The sequence below is a fragment of the Lichenostomus cassidix genome, chromosome 18, assembly GCF_008360975.1.
Source record: "Lichenostomus cassidix isolate B80296 chromosome 18, HeHo_3.0, whole genome shotgun sequence".
NCBI classification, from domain to species: domain Eukaryota; kingdom Metazoa; phylum Chordata; class Aves; order Passeriformes; family Meliphagidae; genus Lichenostomus; species Lichenostomus cassidix.
In genome coordinates, this window is record NC_139498.1 from 5,345,642 (window position 1) to 5,365,627 (window position 19,986).

The 19,986-nt window shown below is 38.6% G+C and overlaps 1 protein-coding gene across 8 annotated transcripts in view; it reads left to right on the forward strand.

The window, feature by feature from the left end:
* The window catches only part of MBTD1 (mbt domain containing 1), a 35,090-nt gene that overhangs the window by 9,474 nt on the left and 5,630 nt on the right, over positions 1-19,986 (forward strand). For 3 of the 8 annotated variants that reach the window (XM_085077616.1, XM_085077620.1, XM_085077623.1), the window contains 12 exons: positions 58-172; positions 261-346; positions 5,797-5,914; positions 6,521-6,655; positions 7,129-7,217; positions 8,510-8,744; positions 9,931-9,986; positions 10,243-10,347; positions 11,127-11,280; positions 13,764-13,846; positions 14,136-14,370; positions 15,002-15,079. In XM_085077616.1, the coding sequence (XP_084933742.1) occupies positions 58-172; positions 261-346; positions 5,797-5,914; positions 6,521-6,655; positions 7,129-7,217; positions 8,510-8,744; positions 9,931-9,986; positions 10,243-10,347; positions 11,127-11,280; positions 13,764-13,846; positions 14,136-14,370; positions 15,002-15,079 (1,489 nt within the window). The remainder of the gene's footprint in view (positions 1-57; positions 173-260; positions 347-5,796; positions 5,915-6,520; positions 6,656-7,128; positions 7,218-8,509; positions 8,745-9,930; positions 9,987-10,242; positions 10,348-11,126; positions 11,281-13,763; positions 13,847-14,135; positions 14,371-15,001; positions 15,080-19,986) is intronic. The other 5 variants (XM_085077624.1, XM_085077619.1, XM_085077618.1 and 2 more) reach the window with 3 other exon arrangements.

The window sequence follows — 19,986 nt, forward strand, 5'->3', positions numbered from 1 at the left end:
TTCCTGATGAGAGTCTGGAAAGATGTTATTTACTTGGCTTTTTTTTTTTTTTTTTAGGGTAAACCTCCGACAAAGAAGGCTAAAGTTCTACAAAAACAGCCCTTAGTGGCTAAATTAGCAGCATATGCCCAGTACCAAGCAACTTTACAAAACCAGGCAAAGACAAAAGCAGGTAACAGCATATAAGCAGAGCTGAGACAAAAATACTGAAAGATTTGTGCCTCCTCAGCAGCTTCCTAACTAAAATACCTTTCCCTTAGCAGCTGTCCCTGTGGAAGGTTTCAGCTGGGGTAACTACATCAATAGCAATAGCTTTACAGCAGCTCCTGTTACCTGCTTTAAACACGTGAGTATTTCTCAGTTTGTGCTTCCCTTCTTTGTTTGTGAGTGAGTGAGTCCATGGGAGTTCCTGAATTCATTTTTCCAAACCATTCATATCCACGTACATTATGTGACCTATGAAAATTGTATTATAAACTATATTAGTAGAACTACTTTTGAGATAATTTCTTCTGTCCTTTAAAACCATTCTGAACTCTATCAGTTACTTTCATCCCATATACTCTCATAAACAAAAAGTAAAAGGAGGACTCTTAAAAACACTTGTCAATTATTTTTCTCCTGTTCAAGGCACAAAATCATTCCATGTACTGCAGAGTAACAAACCAACCAAGCTGCGCTGTACTGGAAAAAGTTACAAAAGACTTTTTAGATTAAGTCAGGCTTGTTCCATTGTGTTGGACTGTTCTTTTCATTGCAAACTTGGATTTGGGGTTTTCTTTCTTACTTTTTAGTCAGATTCTTCCTGTCAGTTGGGCTGACAGGTAGCCTAGAATAGAGGAAAATAAAGGCTGTTTAGGAATCTGAAATAAAGTTCATTTTCTTTGTATTAGAGTTACAAAAATTCCAAACAGACATTCCTTAATGACTGAGGAAATTAGAGGATAGGGAAAATATTTAGCATCATCTGTCTTCAATGGGTTTGTTAAATTCCAATAATTAGACATTGTTTAAAGTATTGTCAGTACTTTGTCTCTGAAGTAAAAACTTTGACAGAAGGTGCTTTCACACCATATTTTTTAATTTGAGAAGCTGAACTGTTCCCTGTTACAAAATTTTTGTTTTGCTGAAAATTACGTGATGAAAGTTGCAATCAAAACAAACATTTTGTTTCATGGAAGTTGTCCATGAGGGAGAAGAAACGTATTTTCTGTCCAGCCCTGGAGTTCCTGCTGAGCCCTGTCAGCTCATAAAGCAGTGGGAGTTGAGGGCTCCTGGCAGTTGGCACTTTGTGAATGGCACCCTTTATGCTCAGAGGCCTCAGCTACTGCCCAGAACAGAGCTCTGCCTTAGGAGAACTTGGGGAATTTGTATCGAATTCCACGTGCTCAGGTCAGCATGTTTGCACTTTGCTTTCACAGCTATCGACACGGAATAAATGATTTCCTAAGCTCATATCAAAAGGTATTCTTTGATAACAAGGGCTGTGCTGTTGTAGCAACAAATGCCTCAGGATGGGTGACACCCTGAATTAGGGACAGCTACTATTGTCAGGTCACTTGTGAATTATGTTACAACTTCTGACCTTAAAAGGAGTTGTATCTTCCTTTCTCGCTGCTTCATTCACTCATCTGTACAATGCCCCAGTAATGGGAACCAAGACTACACTCATGGTCACACTGTACCTTGGAAATTTTCACAGGGTAATGGCAGCAGTGCTACTAAGTAGCCTGAAAGTTGTTTCTTTTCTGTCCTCATTTTCTTTTATCGTACATGTAAAATGCAAATCCTGCAGTTTCCTTTGGAGATTTCCACTGCTTTGGTGGATATGAGTTCATGTTATAAGAGTATGATTTGCATTTAACTTTACTGTAATTGTTTATTTGAAAAATACATTATTTAAACCAATCAGAATCTGAAAACACCTCAGTGTTCTCTTGTTAGATCCTTCTTTCTGTCACACTCTCACAATTAAACAGTATTCTTTTTGCCTGTCTGGAAAGATTATTGCTGTTTTCTGTGTACTGTATTGCTTGGATTTATAAAAGTTTGTCTTGACTGATGTTTGTTTACCATCCATTTTATGGATTCCATATACTTGTATGTATGTGATGGAACATATCAAGCTTATTCTGTTCAAGACCAAAGTTTTGAATTGACGGTAAAATCATGACATATCTACCCTAAATTCATTATTCAATAAAATATATTGAATTTACTGGTTATACTGGGTATATCTGTGTGGATATTTGGTAGGGAATATTGAGATCAATATTAAAGAAAATGAGGGAATTATGAGATGTGAGATTTGGTTGATTATTTTTAAAATAACCTGGCATACTTCAGGATCTCAGGTATGATGTAGATTTCCTGCGTCAGTTTTTCTGTTGTGGGTTTTTTTTTCCTGAGGGATTATTTCTTCAATATAAAACATTTTAGAATTAAAGTGTCTAAATCTTGGAAGTTCTTTCTTTCTCTTTATGAGAAGAATTTTTTTCAAAGTATTTTGATGTGCTTTTTGTGCTTCCATTTTACATTGTACCAGACTTCAGTGTTGAGTAACATTAATGAAATTCAGTAGCAATAGTATGGCCATGCCCAATGGCTTCAGAGTTCAGCAAACTGAAGTTGAGAATTGCTTTGGTTTATGTCCCACAGGAAGCCCGTGGCAAAGCCAGAATTCCCATTTGTGCACCTTGCAGCTGCTTTTTTGGTCAAATTGCATTAATCAGACACACAGCAGTAGCTGCTGCAAGGAGAAAAACTCAATTTAATGTTTTTAATATTGTGTTATAGCTTAGTCACATACAGTGAGCTCGTTGCTGACCTGCATTCCACTTTCATTCTCCTCTAAACACTTTTTACTCTTTTCTGTAGTTGCTTTTATTAGTTCAAACCATTGCTACAACTGAAAGCAAATGCAGTGCTTTGAGTTGTTTTCCAGTACTACTTACTGGACAACTTCATGCACAACTGAGTATTTATTTCTTTTCACTCTGTAGCTAGTGAGAGGCACATTTCCTGAAGTTCCTTCTTGCAGCTGAATATTATTCTGAGCCGAAATATTTTCATTCTCTTGCTTTCTTGTGTTTTTAGACTATATGCAGTGTGATTGAAGGGAGCATTTCCAGGATGCTGCACTGGGTGGCAGTGCATTGCTTTGAAGGTTTTTGTTTAAACCCTTTTGCACATTGTCTCCTCTGGCATTACCTGTTGTTGGGGCACTGCTCACACACCAGGTTTCAACATCCCTTACACTTCAGGAATTGGTAGCATAGCTTTGCCATTAAAATCCTGATTGAATTTAAAGTCTGAAATCATGGCAGTGTTGGTGCCAACCAAAACCTTTAGAAGTCACTCATTTAAGCCATGTGAGCTCTTTGTTCAGCTCTCTATGTGGGGATACTTGGCCTTTAGGTGCTCCTGTCAACCAGGCCCTTCCTGACTGCACCTTACCTTGCAGAGAAGGCTCCTGGTGCTCACAGCTAGACCCTCCCAGGTCATGTCCCGGAGCAGCAGCCAGGACCCAGCTCTTGTTTGGGAGTGAAGTGGATCTCTTCGTCATGAGTCTGAAAGGTAAATTTGTTCTTACCTGTAAATGATGGTTCTGCTAGTTCACACTATGCCAATCCAGACTGCAGTTACCTTCCAGCCAGCAGATAGATAAGACTTATCACTTCTCTAGTGCTTTTTGAGTTTGAAAAAGCACTATTCTAACATTGATTAATCAGATGAGACAGAAGGAGAGATGGCTGTCACAGCCCTGGTTTATCCAGGTCTTCCTGCCTTAAGAATATTTCTAATGAGTGAAGGAGGCTGAGATGGTTCAGTGTAGCAGGAGTGCTGTAAACCATCCCTGGGAAAATAGCATTGTCTGGCATTTCAGCAGTGATGCTGCACAGGATGGCTTCCTTCTTGAAAGGGTGAGCCATATGGATTGGTGTAGGAGAACTAGCAGAACCAATATTTTCACAGACAAGGACAAATTTAACTTTCTGCTATTTCCCTCTATACCAATCCACGTTCTAGAAATGAAATTTCCATCATAGGTTGGTGTCAGAAGTGTTTTGATATACTTTTCTCTCTGAATCAACTGAATAGATGAGCAGGCAATAAATGTATTTCAATTGAGTGCAGCTGGATTATGAAATTATTCAGTACTGCTATTCTTGATTGTTTGGCCTCGTCTGTATCTCTATACAAGGCAACAAGATTTGCTAAAATATGCAGTTTGAAAAGTTTATTTCCCCAATTCAGTTCAAAAATGTACACATGTCAATTTAGAGATGATAGTGAATATGGGATGGGACTTGAGAAGTTGTAGCTGCATATTTTGTGTGTGAAAACAAGCCATCATCTTTTCAGTTGGATTTTTCTCTGGCTGCCAGTTGGCAGAAGAGAGCTCTGAGGTCCAGACTGGTGTAGATGGGACATAGCAGAACATGAAGAGACCAGGCTCCAAGAATAAAAACAGGCATACTTACATTTCCTTTAAGAGTTAAAATTAGTTATAAGTTTTGCATTGCCTCAAGTACTTGAAGTAGTGAAGGGTTTCCCTTTTTTCAGATAAGTTCAGCTTTTAATGCAGCTAGTGGCTATTGCTGCAAAATTCCAATATTGTCACTTCCAATCATTCAGGATTAATTCAGATTTCTTCACTTGTAGCTCTCACCAAAAATGGTGCAGTTGGAGCCTATTCCCACTGAGTGGTTCAGTTCTCTGGGTTTGCAAAGAGCTTTATGAGTGAGACACGGTGCAGAGCCAGAGGATCCTTCCTTCAGTTGTCCCAGAGATAGCTGGGTAATCTCTGAACCAATAAAAATTTATTTTTCTCAGAATTGATATAACTGTCATTATAAAACACCCAAATACAAATTTCTGTCTTCTGGGTGGTCTCAGGTTTGATACAGACTGAGTAATTTTCTAGCTTGTTACGGTATGACTTCAGATGAGTAACTGTTAAGAATTTAGGTTCTTCAGCACTGTGCATTTCTGGTATCTCTACACTACCATCTTTGACTGACTTTTCATGATGCTTTGTTCAACAAAATGTTCTTCTGGAGATAGCAAACTAAATGTAATTTCTATCACCAGCTTCTGCAAACCCTTACGAGTTCATCAGGTATTCCTTCTTGTTGCTAACACATTTCTCACACAGGACAGTGTGAGGGATCTTGCTGTGCCTTTCCTTCTGTTGCTCATTAAAAAGGTGCCACTCAGAGCCTTCTGCTCTTTTTGCATGCTCTGTGGAGTGATCACTTGCAGGTGATGTGAAAGCCTGTTCCTCTGAGAGGATGTGAACCAGTGGGTGATGAACCCCACCGTAATAAATCATCAGAATAGCTTCAAGAAATAACTTCTAGGCATTCTTTCAGCAACATTTCTCATTTACAGAATGTAAAGGTTTTGATGTCTGTGTTATAGATAGCATAATTTTCTTGCAAGTAGAATTGCATAGGAATTCCATCATTCTCACTAATACCAATAGTTGAACCATAATAAAGTAAAACTGACCTGTGAGAATGTACAATTTCTGCTTGTGCTTAACAGATATTTAAACTTGGAATGCTCTAGGTTTTTTTCAGTAAATGCACCGTAATAATTGGATACAATTACAGTATGACACATAAGCTTCAAATCAAAGTAGGTTTTCATAGAAACAGTGGTTTCTAACCATATGTTTATTGTATGTATATTGAATGTTTTGTCTTTAAGTTGCTCATAAAACACTGAGATAACAAAAAACAATTATTGTCATGTGGTGAGCTGGTGACTTTTTACCCCCAACCTTGACAGGCACCCATGGGGACTTGCTGGGGTGATATTGCAGAAGGTGTGCGAGTGGAGGTTCCAAACACTGACTGCAGCCTACCTACCAAAGTCTTCTGGATAGCTGGGATTGTAAAATTAGCAGGTAAATGTGTTCTAGTTGGAATTGAAATAACCAAAAGAACTGTGTGAAGGGCTGGTGAGTGCAATGCTGACACTGGCCAGGCTGGCAGAGCTGTGTCAGTAGGTGACACACTGTAGTGCTGTCACTGTTCTACAGTGGCTGCAGTGATGCTTGAGAATGTCATTGGTTTGGTTTTTTCATATTGCCTCAGAGTGCAGTAGGAGCAGTGCAGAGCAGATAGGAGACTCTAAAAGAGCTGGCAAGAAGCTTTGTTTTACAAATCACTTGTCTTGGTACAAAGTTAGAAATTCAAGGTTACAGATCTAAGGTATGAAAAAGCAGAGGCTGTGCATAATTAATTTTGTCCTCCTACGTACAACTTCTAAAGGTTTATAGATCAAGAATTTTAATTAAATTGACTTACCTGATAACACATGCACATTTATCAAAGTAATCCATTCTGTGCATTAATAACATCCAGAAATGTGCCATAAAAAAGCTTGCTATATAAAAGTTAATCTAGAAAACCAATGTAATGTACATGATGATTGATCAGGAGATATTCATATGTATTCTTATAATCTTGTTTAGTTCTTGGTTGTTTTTTTTTTTAATGCTCTCTTTCAGGCTACAATGCTTTGCTGAGATATGAAGGCTTTGAAAATGATTCAAGTCTTGACTTCTGGTGCAACATTTGTGGGTCTGACATCCACCCAGTTGGTTGGTGTGCAACCAGTGGGAAGCCCTTAGTTCCTCCTCGAAGTATGTAAAGAGTCGCCTTACTGACTGATGTCAAAGTCTCTTATTAAACTAAATTCGCTCATGGTCCAGATATCAAAGTATTCTTTCACCATAACAACTCTTTCAACAGTTATGAATTAATAATTTTAATTTTTGGAAAAATAAAAGCTTGACTGATGCTGAAAGTGTTTCTTGGAGTAGCCCATCTGATGTGACTCAAAGCTTTTAAAGATCAGGGTGGCAGCAGTTGGCTCATCAGTCATGGGACATGCACTGATTTTTATTTATACTTCATTATTAAATTCTTTACCCTGACCCATAAGCTTAATTTTGGGTAGCATTCATTCTCTAAAGAGGCTTTTTGTCATTATTGTCATCCAGGCCTTTTAACAGTCATCTGGGATTTCTTCTTTACACATTCCAGACTCTAATATTGTCTCTAACGGACACAATTAAAAATCAGTGGCTTATTTTTTCCCCTTCATTTGCAACAGCCATCCAACACAAATACACAAACTGGAAAGCTTTTCTAGTGAAACGACTTACTGGTGCCAAAACACTTCCTCCTGACTTTTCTCAGAAGGTAAGGCTGATGCAATATCAATGATGTTCTGTAAAGAAAATTGCAGCACAATGTGAAGAACTGAAATATTTTACCATGGCACATTTAGCTCCCCTTGCAGTGAAGGTGATACAGTAGGTTCTTCCCTTAGATACAGTTTTCCCTGGAATCCCTTCTCCAGTTATGTCACACTTGTCAGTGTGTATTTGGAAAACTGCTCTAGAAAAAAATAGCTTTCTTTAAAAACTAGTTAGTCTATTTTAATTTTAAAATACCTCATTTAAAAAACCCACAGAAAACCCAGTTGTGCTCATGAGCTACCCTGTGATATGTAAGAAAAATAAAAACTGTTTTTTCTAATTCAGGAGTGATTTTTATCATGCACTATTTCAAGAAACTGAATGAAATATATTAATATAGCATGGATCTAGAGGGTATAAAGGTCATACTTTTAAATGTTAATATTTTTCTCGTGCTCTGGAATAGGTTTTTTCTGTCTTTAAGTCATCTTTAGGTGTGGCAGTTGCTGTGTAGTGTGCTGTAAGTTTACTTATCGATATTGTGAGATGATGGTGCATATAGTTCTTAGTAGGAATATGAGATTTGTTGCTTTATACTGCATCTAATGTTCAAAAAGCCTTTCTGCAGTTCTTAATTTTTATTTAAAAATCGGCTCAGTTAGAAGCCAAATTAAATTGGCAAGATCTCAATCCATTGGGGAGTTGATAAGGAAAATGGCAAGTGACAGATACTGATTTTTAAACACAATCTATTTTCACAAAGCAGATTAACATCTATTTCCATTCTCTTCCTTTCTTTTGTGTATTATGAAGAAATACTTTTGTGAGTGGCCAGCTTTAATTATGTTGAAGGTTTGTTTTCCATGTCTTTTATAATGAAGTATTTTATTCCTGGTTTTAAAATGCTGTGTTTTGAGTGGATGACAAAGCAAGAGCAAAAAATCTTGAGGTTTTTCTTGTTAAAATTGTTGCTCAAGGTAACTTCATCTATTATCAGTTAACAACTGAACAAACTTTGATTGTGTCAGTGGAAAATTCCTTTCACTTATGTGAGAATTGTATCTCATCTTAAGGAATGACCTTGAAACAATTAAAGCATTGTGGGCTCCATTCTTAGTTTTCCCAAACATTTTGTTACAATGAAATAGAAGAGAAATAATTTGTGTCATTTCTCCAGCTTGATTAACAAGCACTTGAATTAAATAAATGCATTAATATTGTGCTCTAAGAGCCAGAGGAAGATGGAAAAGCAAAGCGTATTCTTACAGAAAGTTTCTTTTCTGTTGCTTGAAGGTGTCTGAGAGTATGCAGTACCCATTCAAAACTTCCATGAGGGTAGAAGTGGTGGACAAGACACACCTGTGCCGGACAAGGGTGGCCGTGGTGGAAAGTGTCATCGGGGGCCGCCTGAGGCTGGTGTATGAGGAGAGTGAGGACAAAACTGATGACTTCTGGTGCCATATGTACAGCCCCCTCATCCATCATATCGGCTGGTCTCGAAGTATAGGGCACAGGTTCAAGAGATCTGGTTAGTATTTGGGGTTAGAGGTGTTTTGTGTTGGCTGGGACAAGTCTGATTTGAGCAGTTTTGTTGCTTTATGCAATTTATCAAACTGCCTTGAATACTGATATTTAAAAATGTCTGTTATGTTATATTGGTTTTACCGATTATTTTACATGCAGGGATTTAATTTAAAATTATAATTAATGGATTATATAGCAGTGGAAAAAGCCACCATAACTTCTAGGTTGATTTGTAGTACGTTGATGTTTAGAAGATTCAATGATAAACAGAGGTTTGCAAACTGTAGACAGAAAAACCTTGAAGTGCAGAATTCAAGCATGGTAAACTTAATTTTTCATGCTGATACCTGGAATTGCAATCCTGCTGCACGTGCTCCTAGTTTCTTCATATCTGGCTCCTTTTTTTGTACAGTACAATGTGGACAAGTATCCTATTAGAGAATTCCTATTTACTTGCAAATCTAGAGACTGTCTCATATTTTATATTGCAGTGTTTATGTGATTTATAGGCTGTTAGGCTATGGGCAGGGAAGGTGAAGTGACAGTCTAATAGAAGGAGCACAATTAAGCCCCTTATTACATAAAATACAAAATCACTTGTAATTTGAAATAGTTAAGGTTTCTAAACAGAAAACAAGGTTTTCTGTTTTTTTGGTTTTTTTTATTATGTCTCTCCTCCTTTGAGATGGTATCCCTTGTCAGAAACAGAATTCCTGTAGAACATTCCACAGGGCTTCCCTTCAGGGAAAGGCCTTCAGTTTTCCTAATGCTTCAGCTTTCACTGAAGCCATTTATAAACATTGAGAGTGATTATGTGTCATTATATAAAAATATATAGAGATGTAATTTTTTGGCAAAGCACAGTACAACACGGTTTACCTGCCAATTTTTTGCAAAAGCTTCTATGTGTTCTTTCATCGATTTTGTGACATAAACAAATGGTCTTGTAAATACTGGATTTTGGGTGTTTTTCATAAATGAGATTGTGTTACAGAGGCAGCTCAGGTAGAAGTCAACAAGGAGAATGGGTGGATTATATCCTCTAGATTTTTGTGGTATTCTTACTATAAACTGTGGGCTTCACACACCCATGATATTGCACAATATTGGTTAACACATTCAGAAATATGTATTGTTTGCTCTGTGAACAAAACTTCTGAATAATATTATGATACTATTATTCCTTGTAGATATTACAAAGAAACAGGATGGACATTTTGATGCACCCCCACATTTATTTATGAAGGTGAGTTCAGTAGCAAGAACACTGCTGAGCTGATTGAGAACCCTTAGTTCCTGTTGTGTATAAACCAGACCTGAAACTCTGTTTACCTCCTGGCCCAGCACAAGCATCTCTGCTTTTATGACCAAATCTGACCTCCTTGGTATAAGCAGAGGTGGTAGAACAGGTATTTCAGTCTGTTCCTTTGGCAGTGTGGGGTTATGATTTGTTCCAGGCTCACTAAATTCTCTGCTTTTGCTGCTGTTCTGTGATTCTGTAGGTAAAAGAGGTTGATGCAGCTGGAGAGTGGTTTAAAGAAGGAATGAAGTTGGAAGCTATAGACCCCTTAAACCTTTCAGCAATATGTGTGGCAACTATCAGAAAGGTAAGGAGACAAATGTGCATTTTGGGGAGGCAGAGAGGAATGCTTTGTCACTAGCCTTTATTCAGGCTTGGAAAAAAAAGCTTAAAATCAAAATCATTCATGCAGTGAATAGGGTGTGTCTGTTAATTGTTTATGTACAGCTGCTATGAAAATGTGCTCATGTCAGTTTGACTTTAATGTCTGGAAATTCAGCCTTACCTTTAATTGGAATCTATTTGTGAGATGAATTTGCAGGACAGTCTTCTGCTAATTATACCAAATGTTTTGCAACTGTTTTAAGCCAAACCTCATCTTGCTGACTTGCAGAAGTCTATGAAGATATTTTAAAGCTGTCCTCCTTTCCTAGCTTGATGGAAAAGGAGCCAATCCATGGGAAATCTGTTTTAAAAGAGAAAATGTAAAAAGCAGCTTAGCTGAATTGTTTAACCTTTCCAGTGAGGAGGAGTGTGGTTATGATTTTGAGTAATGATGTGCTGAATATCCTTGCAAAATAAAGAATAGACTGATTTATAAAGCTTTAGATGTGGAACTGATGTTCACAAGAAAAATAAACTAGAGATCAGAAAGAGAAAATGTTGATCTCATAACCTTGCAGTTATCAAAACATGTGACAGCTGTACTCCCAGTCCTGGAAACAGGTATGATCTGGGGTTTTGTTATAACTGGATGTCCTTCTAACTGTGCTTCCATTATGACTGAGTTACTTTTACTCTTGTGAAACATGGCTTTCTCACCCAGCTGAAGGTATTTAATGTGGAATTTTGTTTCTCTTTACCAAGGTGTTAGCAGATGGCTATCTTATGATTGGGATTGATGGCTCAGAAGCAGCAGATGGGTCTGATTGGTTTTGTTACCATGCCACTTCCCCTTCTATTTTCCCTGTTGGTTTCTGTGAAATTAACATGATTGAACTAACTCCACCCAGAGGTACAGGTAGCATTCTGACACATTTTCTTGTGAATATTGCTCAGTGATATTGTATATACCATATGCTTTGTTTCTTAACTCAGCTGACAGAAATCAGGTCACTTTTTAGGACTTCCTCAAGTCTGAAACAAATACAACAGCATTACTTTGAAGTAACTAAACCAGAGATAGCCAACTCTTCATTTAGAAAAAGTTAACTTGATAATTGGCTGAAATAATTTGTATTTGCTGTCAGAAATTGAGTTCCAGAAAAGGCCTGGTCAGAAAGGGTCACTGCTTGGGAACTCCTGACCACCAAAACAATTCATGAACACTGTAAAGAATCTCAGACTTTACCTAATTCACAGCAATACCAGTTAATTTTTGGAAGACTACAGACCAAGCTGAGCTTTGAGGAAGCAGCCATTAGGGCTGCACACTGAATAAACCCTTCTGAGAGGAAAAGCTGTCTGTCCACAAGCACATGTGCCTACGGAAGACTTTGCCTTTCCTTTCCCATTTTATTTTATTGTCTTGGTCTGGCACTTTTTAAGAGGATCATAACCAGCTGTATAAGAGCAGATGACAATGATTTTCTATGGATTTTTCCCCTTCATTCTCATTCTTGCAGACTTCTACTTGTATTTAATGAATTATTTTTATAGGTAATAACTGCAAAGGCAGTGTAGTGCAATATGAAATTACCTGGATATTCATGGATAGCAAATTACTTTTTCATTGTACACTGATGATTCTGTCACCCTTGAGTGTGTGGAAAGTGCAGTTAATACAGATTTACTTTTCTTTTTCAGTCAGGTCATTTAGTGAACTTTATTGCCTAAAATTCATGGGCACCAGCATCCCTCAAAAATCTGAGGTGCAGAGACTCTTGCAATAGCAGTTTTTACGGGAGGAAAATGCTTGTATATCAACACACATCAATTAGTTTAGAAATAAATATATGAAACTGATGAGACAGGAGAAAAACCTGCCTTTGATGAGATTTTACCTCTTCACTCTTCAAACACTATTTACAGAATGTGGATTTTGTTGTTAGCACATTTATGGTACTTAATGTTCCTGGTATCATGGCAACCTAATTCTTTACCTCCATGTACATTTTCCCTTTTACTGCAATTTTTCCTAAATCTTGTGTCATCAGTGAGGGATGATTATAAATCACACGTGCAAAAATCTAAAAGTCATTTGGAAGAGGAATTACCAGCAGTAAAATACAGAGCATAATGCGCATTAGCATTTTTAATAGGATCAAAGTGATCAAAGCTCCTTAGCTCTAACAAGGGGGGTATTTTGCTTTCCAAATTATGGGCTGGAAAATAGACAGTTTCTTAATTCTGCCTGGGCTGACAATGCTCACATGCAGACTTCTTGTGTGTAACGAACTTGAGTACAACTATATTGATGTAGCAGAGGAATGTTACATTAAGAAAAGTATTAATATGCAGAACTGATACATCATTGTGATTGCCCTTACTAATTAACTCTCCAGCTGCATCTGTTCAGAGATATTCCATACTGAATGTGAACACTCTCATCCAAGTTGCACTTAGCTTTGTGGATAACTTCAGTTGCTGTGAAATTATTGGGCTTTACAAAGCTCATTCCTCCCAAACTGTTTCATCCCCTGCTAAAATCAGTAGGAGATGAAGGTGCTTCGGCATTTTGAGGGGTGAGATTGGATTTTGGGCAGTGAGTGCAGAGTGTGGCAGCCCTGAGCTGCAGCCCTGTGCCCCCACAGAGGTGAGATCCAGGCCTTTCCTGCAGCTCCCACACAATGCCCACTGCACTGCAGATTTTTAGGATGTCTATCACTGCACACTACTACAGAGAAATCTTCCGAGCTGTTCTTGCTCCAGCTAGAATTAGAGAATTATTAGTTTAAGCAGCTGTCGAAGTTGCCCAGAGGAAAAAATATTCCTGTGTTTTATGCATATTCAGGAGCAGCTACATATTTTTGAGAGATTATTTTCTTCCCTTTAGAAGATTTTTTAAAAGCCATTATGATTTTCCATATTACTGCAATTTTTACTCTTGTTAAACTTTTTTTAATATCCATGTTTATTCTTACCATTCTGTTCCTGACAATTCAAGTGTTTCAATAGTGGAACTGTTTCCCCCCAAAAATGTACAATATTTCCCCACTGGATGTGCTTAAATCCATGATCTGTTTTGAGTCATTTGTGTAGGGCATTTGTAGAGATGAAGGATCTGTGTGGACAAAAACCTTCCAGTTGAAATGGTTAATCTTACCATTAAATGATACCTTCTGTGTTACCCAGTGCTTCATTCTTGTTTGTTGCAAATGGGCAATGTCCAGGTGCCTGTTTGTCCCTTAGACCAAAGCTCAGAGAGAGGAAGTTTCTGATGTTAATGTTTGACTTCTTTGTTGTCTTCTTAGCTGTAACACACTCCCAATGTGCTATATTTGCTGCTGTTCTTACACATGAAGTTTGCAGTTGATGTATGAAAATGTTGTTTAAAATTCACAGGTTATGCAAAACTCCCTTTTAAATGGTTTGACTACCTCAGGGAAACTGACTCAATAGCAGCACCAGTAAAGCTCTTCAATAAGGTAATAAAAATCATACCTATTTGTATTGGAATTAGTATTTTCTTTATTTTTTGCACAGCGCATGGGACGGACCCATTTCATTAAATACAGTTTTGAAAAACTGAGACACAGACCTTTAGAGATAAGAACCATTTGAGTAAATGAAGTTTGAATATCTCTGAGGTACATGAAACTTCATCCACGATACATGGCCTTTTTCTGTATTATTTGAAATCCCTGTTTCAACACTGCATAAACTATCCTAATGACCAAGTCTGTTAAGTGCTGTTTGCCTCGTGTGCTTCCCCAGGAAGTCCCAAACCATGGGTTTCACGTTGGCATGAAGCTGGAGGCTGTGGATCTGATGGAGCCTCGGCTGGTGTGTGTGGCCACAGTGACGCGCATCATCCACCGCCTGCTGAGGATCCACTTCGACGGCTGGGAGGATGAGTATGACCAGTGGGTGGACTGTGAGTCCCCAGACCTGTATCCTGTAGGATGGTGTCAGCTCACTGGGTACCAACTGCAGCCTCCAGCACCGCAGTGTGAGTCCTGCTTTGGCAATAATGTGAATATATTCCATGGGGGCTCATTTTCCCAAGGTTTTCCAGCTGGGTCCCCAGGCATAACAAATACAGGACAAATTCTTGCTAATGCCTGGAAGTTCTAATTCACAGTTCTAATCTCTCCCACTTTGACTTCTAAATAGTTCTGTTATTTCGTGTTCCTTACTATTTTTCAATGTTCCTTACTATTTTTCAATGCCAAAAAAATCTGATTTGATGCAGAGAAAAAGCCTCTTACTTGCCAGTTCTGGAGGATATCACTGAGAATTTATATTGTTTTAAGACTGCCAACGTATCTGTTTCACCTTCTGAATTTGATGGAACTCAGCCTGTGCAGAAGCTGTGTCTTATTTATTACATCACAACTTGTCCTGTCAGATCAAGTGCTAATAATTGATAACTGCATTTCAAAATCTGTTGTTTAATAAGAGCAATAAGAGAGTTCATGTTAAGTAGTTAAATAAAAGCTGGTTTTCACAATAAATTTCTGCCTTTGTCCAATCACTAAGGAAAAATTCTCTAACTGTGTTGCAGCTTTGACACATTCTGAAGTGTTGGTTTTGTTTTTTTTAATAATAAGCATAAATTTTGAAATCTTCATTTTTTGCAGCATCAAGAGATAGCCAGTCAAGTTCATCCAAACAGAAGAAAAAAGCTAAATCGCAACAGTACAAAGGACATAAGAAAAGTGGGTGACAAAACAGTGTTTGCACTTTTGCTGTTATTTTAAAGTTTGTGGTCTCTGCCTAAGTCCCTGTTCTATTTGGAAATGTTTGTGTCTAACAGATGTTATGCTTAAAGGTGCAGTATGCCATAAAAGGAACTTTTTCATTGAGAATAACCTTTTTTATAACTTGTAATAGGGTAGATGTTGCTAATAATAATAATCTTGGAATTGTAGATAGACAATGGCTAAAATATTTTTGTATTCTGACATAATTTCAGTTAAATAATATATTGGCTGTGTGGTTGTACTGCCTTGTACAAAATATTCAGGTATCAACACAGTTTTCCCTCTGTTCTTTGTAACACAGGTGGAGGATTAAGAACCAAGTTACTGGGATCAGAAAGAATGAGGTGTAGAAAATTTAAATTATCATCTAACTGGCTCCTTTTGAAACAAAAAAGCTACTTATTTCCCAGATTTTTTGGTTTAGGCATCGATGTCAATTAAGCTTTTATATAATTACTTCCAGAAGCAATAAACAGCATTGCTGTATGTGGCTGTTCTTGCCACAGTAAAACACAGTAGTGACATTTTAAAGAATCTGAAGTGTTCAGGTTCTTTCCACAGTAACTGATTCCCTTGGAATCAAATTGTCAAAATATCAAATTAGCTTGATTAATTCAGAAATGTTTCCAGAATGTTTTGTTGTTGTGTAGAACTAAATAAGGAATTAAGGCCTTGTCTTCCTGGTAAATTTACAAATGGATCTATTAAGGCAAATTGGATCCTTCTTCCCCAGTCACTGAGAATACAATCTTTGCTGGGTTGTTGATCTTTGGATGTGAGAAGCAGTTGATTGGTGAGTGCCACAGCTAAACCAGGTGCCTGGGAAGTTCTTAGAAGCTCTTGTTAAGTGCCTCAAACATTGCACTGTTTTTCCTTTCTGCTATTGGAGGAAATAAACAGTAAAATAAACAGTAAAATCCAGATACTTTTTCAGAATCTTGCAGCAGTATTTTTTGAGTAGAATTCAGGTATTGGAAAACTGATTTGAGAATATCCAGGGAAAGCTGTGAGTGCTTGAGCTGCCTTAAGGCAGGGAAATAAGGCTCTTTTGTTAGTGGCTTTTGCACAGGGCCTGTTTTGGGATAATTCTGCACTGTCTGAGCAGATTTTGTTTAGCAAGCTGTGCTGGACCATCCTGCTGCTTACCTTAGCCCTTTCCTAATACCTCTGCTGGTTTCTTGCTATCCCTCTTACAGTGGTGTGACACAAACCTGGAAAGTGAATTCCTCTTATCTAATGCCATAGGAAGGAGATTTAGTCTAGGGAAATTTATTCTTCATTTCTCACTAACCTGAGGTAAATGCTGGCTGTGGAAGCAAGGAAAACTCCTGATAGTGTTCTGGACTGTTTACTCAGTGCTAAGAAATCCTCGTAATCATCAGAAGATGAGAGAACAAGGTCATGAACAGTAGGAGGCAGCCAACTCTAACATGGGTTTTTTTCTAAGTAGGTTATGGCAACGGAAGTGCTGAGTCACAAGAAATAACACCAAAAATGTCTTCTGAAGCTTTTTCATGTTCAGGACTCGTAAATAAGATAGCAAGTTGTTTTGTCAAGTATTTCAGTCACAAAACCATCCAATGCAGCAGTGATGTTTTTATGGTACTGTGTAAAGTCACCGCAGATGATTAACAAGAAATTCTGTGTATATGTTAAATTAGGTTATTTTTAGCAGGACAGGGTTAATCCACACATTTTTCTCAGCCCAGGAAGTCGTTGAGTCATTGTGCAGATTTCTGCTGCAGTGTCCCCTCCTTCCTGGGAGCGCTGGGAGTGTACATGTTCACTGGGAAGCAGAACTGATTGCATCATAAACAATTTGGGAATGCTTTTGGGGATACTTGAGAATCTCCCCCAGTTCCCTTTCCAGTAGTGTTTGTTTCAGGGAGTAGGGTTTTGCACTGTGTGTGTGCTGCTCAGAAGGCTGTGCAGGTGAATTCTTGAAGGGTAACTTGCCAGCATGCCTGGAGAATTAATTAATAATGGATGTAATATCTGCTGGTATTGTCTGCTTCCTCCTGGGGGTGTGTATCAGAATAAGGTTACTGAAATGATAATCTGACCTCCATGTTTTCAAGGCTGGGATTCTGTAGACACCATTCTGCCTCATTATTCTCTCTAAAAGGCTCATCCTGAACTTGTCTTGTAAGAAGAATATTTAAGCAGGGTGGTGTCTTTAGCATGTGCATAATCAGTTGCCTTTTGTCTTCAGGGCTGGGCTTTTGTTTGTCTGGCTGACAGTGCTGATAGGACTGAAGCAGCAGCAGCCAGTTTTGATATAGCTGAAAGCACTGATTTGTGTTACAGATCTTGTACCCCAATGCCACAGAGAACTTGCCTTGGGCACAGAATGGGAGTATCTTAGTGATAAAGGAGGAGCATGGTGTTAATTTGCATGGGAAATGTTTAAATAGCATTTTTGCATGGATGCAAAATAATTTGTTTAATAATTTGGAGGCATTTTAGACGTTTATTTTCTACACACTTAAATGGTTGCTTATGTTTGTAAGGCACTGTAAAAATGGGAAATACCATTCCATTCTAATGCAATTAAGAGTATGCATTTTTAGAAGTGATAAACTTTGTCTGGAGAGGATTATTTTTTCCAGAAGCATCCTTCTGTCTCTTAGACACACACGCTGAAACAACTGCAGCCTCAGACTGAGCCAAGATGTCTTGGTGCCCAGGCAGAGGAGTGTGTGACTGTGCAGTGTAGCTGCAGCAGGAGCAATTCACAGCATTTATATTTCATTGATAGAGCACATAATAAGTAGGTCATGCTATTAAGCAATGCCCTTGAAGTGCCACCAGCAACCTCTAGAATTCAGGGACTACAGTGTGGTTGTTGAACAATATTCCCAGCAATAACTGAATGGTGCCATTGTACAGGCCCTGGTTTTCCACAATGGGTGAATATCAATCAGAGCCATTTCTCAGTGAACAGTCAGAGTTGCCTGATGCACTTTAACCCGAGCGTTTATTTTAGTTTGACTTGATGTTTAGAGAGGAAGATACCAGTGGGGAAGAAACCTGTCAGTTTGTCCAGCCCACCCCTGGCAGGTGAGGTGCGGAGGAGCTTCTCTGGGGATGACGAGTTGGCTCCTCCTCCATACCGAGCCCTTCCAGCACAGACAGCCCCCGAGGCCTTCCAGCCTCCCAGGAATAGCCAGGAGTTCAGTCCCAGCCTCCAAACAGGTAACTGCTCTCAGCAGTGTGTCACTGCAGAGTGGGGAGCTGTGCTCCACTGTGTCATCTGCTGACTCATCCAATCTTTCTTTCTGCCTTTTTTTTTTTCCTTTGAATTTTAGTTGGTTTTATTTTTTCTGTTAGAGAGCTTTTCATTCTCACTGATGCACCACGTCACTGAATGAATCATAGCAGAGGGTTGCAGCTGGTTTAGAACTTCAGAGGAAGGAGATTTTGGTGTGGGTTACTGAGAATCCCACAGGGGCTCTGCAGAGTGTTAAAATACAAAAATGCACTCTAAAACTGAATGGTAATGTGGATTTGGGAACATTGGATGTAAGTAGGTCATTAGTGTGAATTATCCTTTGCAGAAAAAGTAGCAATACACAGTAAATAAACATCTTTGTATCAGAAAAAGGTAGTTACCTGGGAAAATGTCTTTGGAATGTGTCATTTGAAATTTTGTTGGTTTTCTAAGAAAATTGGAAACAGTGTAATTTTGCATTTGTATGAGTGAGCAGGGAAAAACTCTTAAAAATTAATCAGTAATATTGAAGTAGGTTGAAATTCTGAGCTTATTTAAGTATAGTTCACATAAGGTAATCAAGCTCCAGTTATACAAGTTCACTGCAAGGATCTGGTCGCTTTTTTTTTTTTTTCCTAATACCTCTGGCAACATAATGCAGCAAATTATTGCTAACAAATATGTCGTGGCAGGAGGAGCTGTCAGACAGGCTGGATGATGCTCTGCCTGCAGGACAGTTGCCAGGTTGATAGATTTAGCTTCAGATTTGCTTGATTACTCCCTTAAGCTTGCCTTAGTCTGCACAGGCTGCCCTGTCAGCACTCTCTGCTGGCTCTGGAATACATCCAGAACAGTTTCTCCTGTCCATGTGTTATCCATTAACAGACTGGGACACCTTTAGACCCTGGGGAAAACCTTTACTCTCTTCTGCACACCTCTCAGCCCTTCTCAAGGACCCCTTTAGTGTCACTTCAGCTTGTTACTGGTGTGTCCTTCTTCTCTTACTGCAAATCTACACCTGCACTGCATTTCTATAGTGCAAAGACATGCACAGTCTGGATTTCTGTGTCATTAGATCACAATTCCTGTGAAACACCTGTGTTCTTTGGTTGCTGATACTCAGTGCTTTCTGTGATCAACTGAGGGGGACTTTGCAACATTGAGTTTTGGTAAGGCTGGGCAGAATTAGTGTTGTTTGTGATGTGGCCTTGTCATTGTCCAAAGGTGTTTGTGATTAAATTGAAACCAGCAAGAACACACCTTTTCAGTCTCTAGGGAGGAGGCATGACCCTGATACCATCTAATCAGTTTAGAGAACATTTGAGATGGGCCAGAATTCATTAATTATATGTCTATTCCTCACCATATTCATTGCCTGATGTTGCAGTAGCTGTAGGACACGTGCAGGCACAGTGCAGGGGATGTTTGCATGGCTTTGAATGGAGTCAGTGTAAGATTAGTAACAAAACAGCATCTGCTCTGAAACTTCTTGTCCATGGGAGATCTCAGTAAGGTTCTAACCTAATTCTTTCCCCTTTTGAATTGTCATGAGCACAGGAGAAGGGTTCAGCACTTCTTCACCTTGTTTGTATGGAGTGGTTTTGCTCTCTAGCAGATTCCTGGTGCTGCTTTAGTGTACATGAGTACTTTA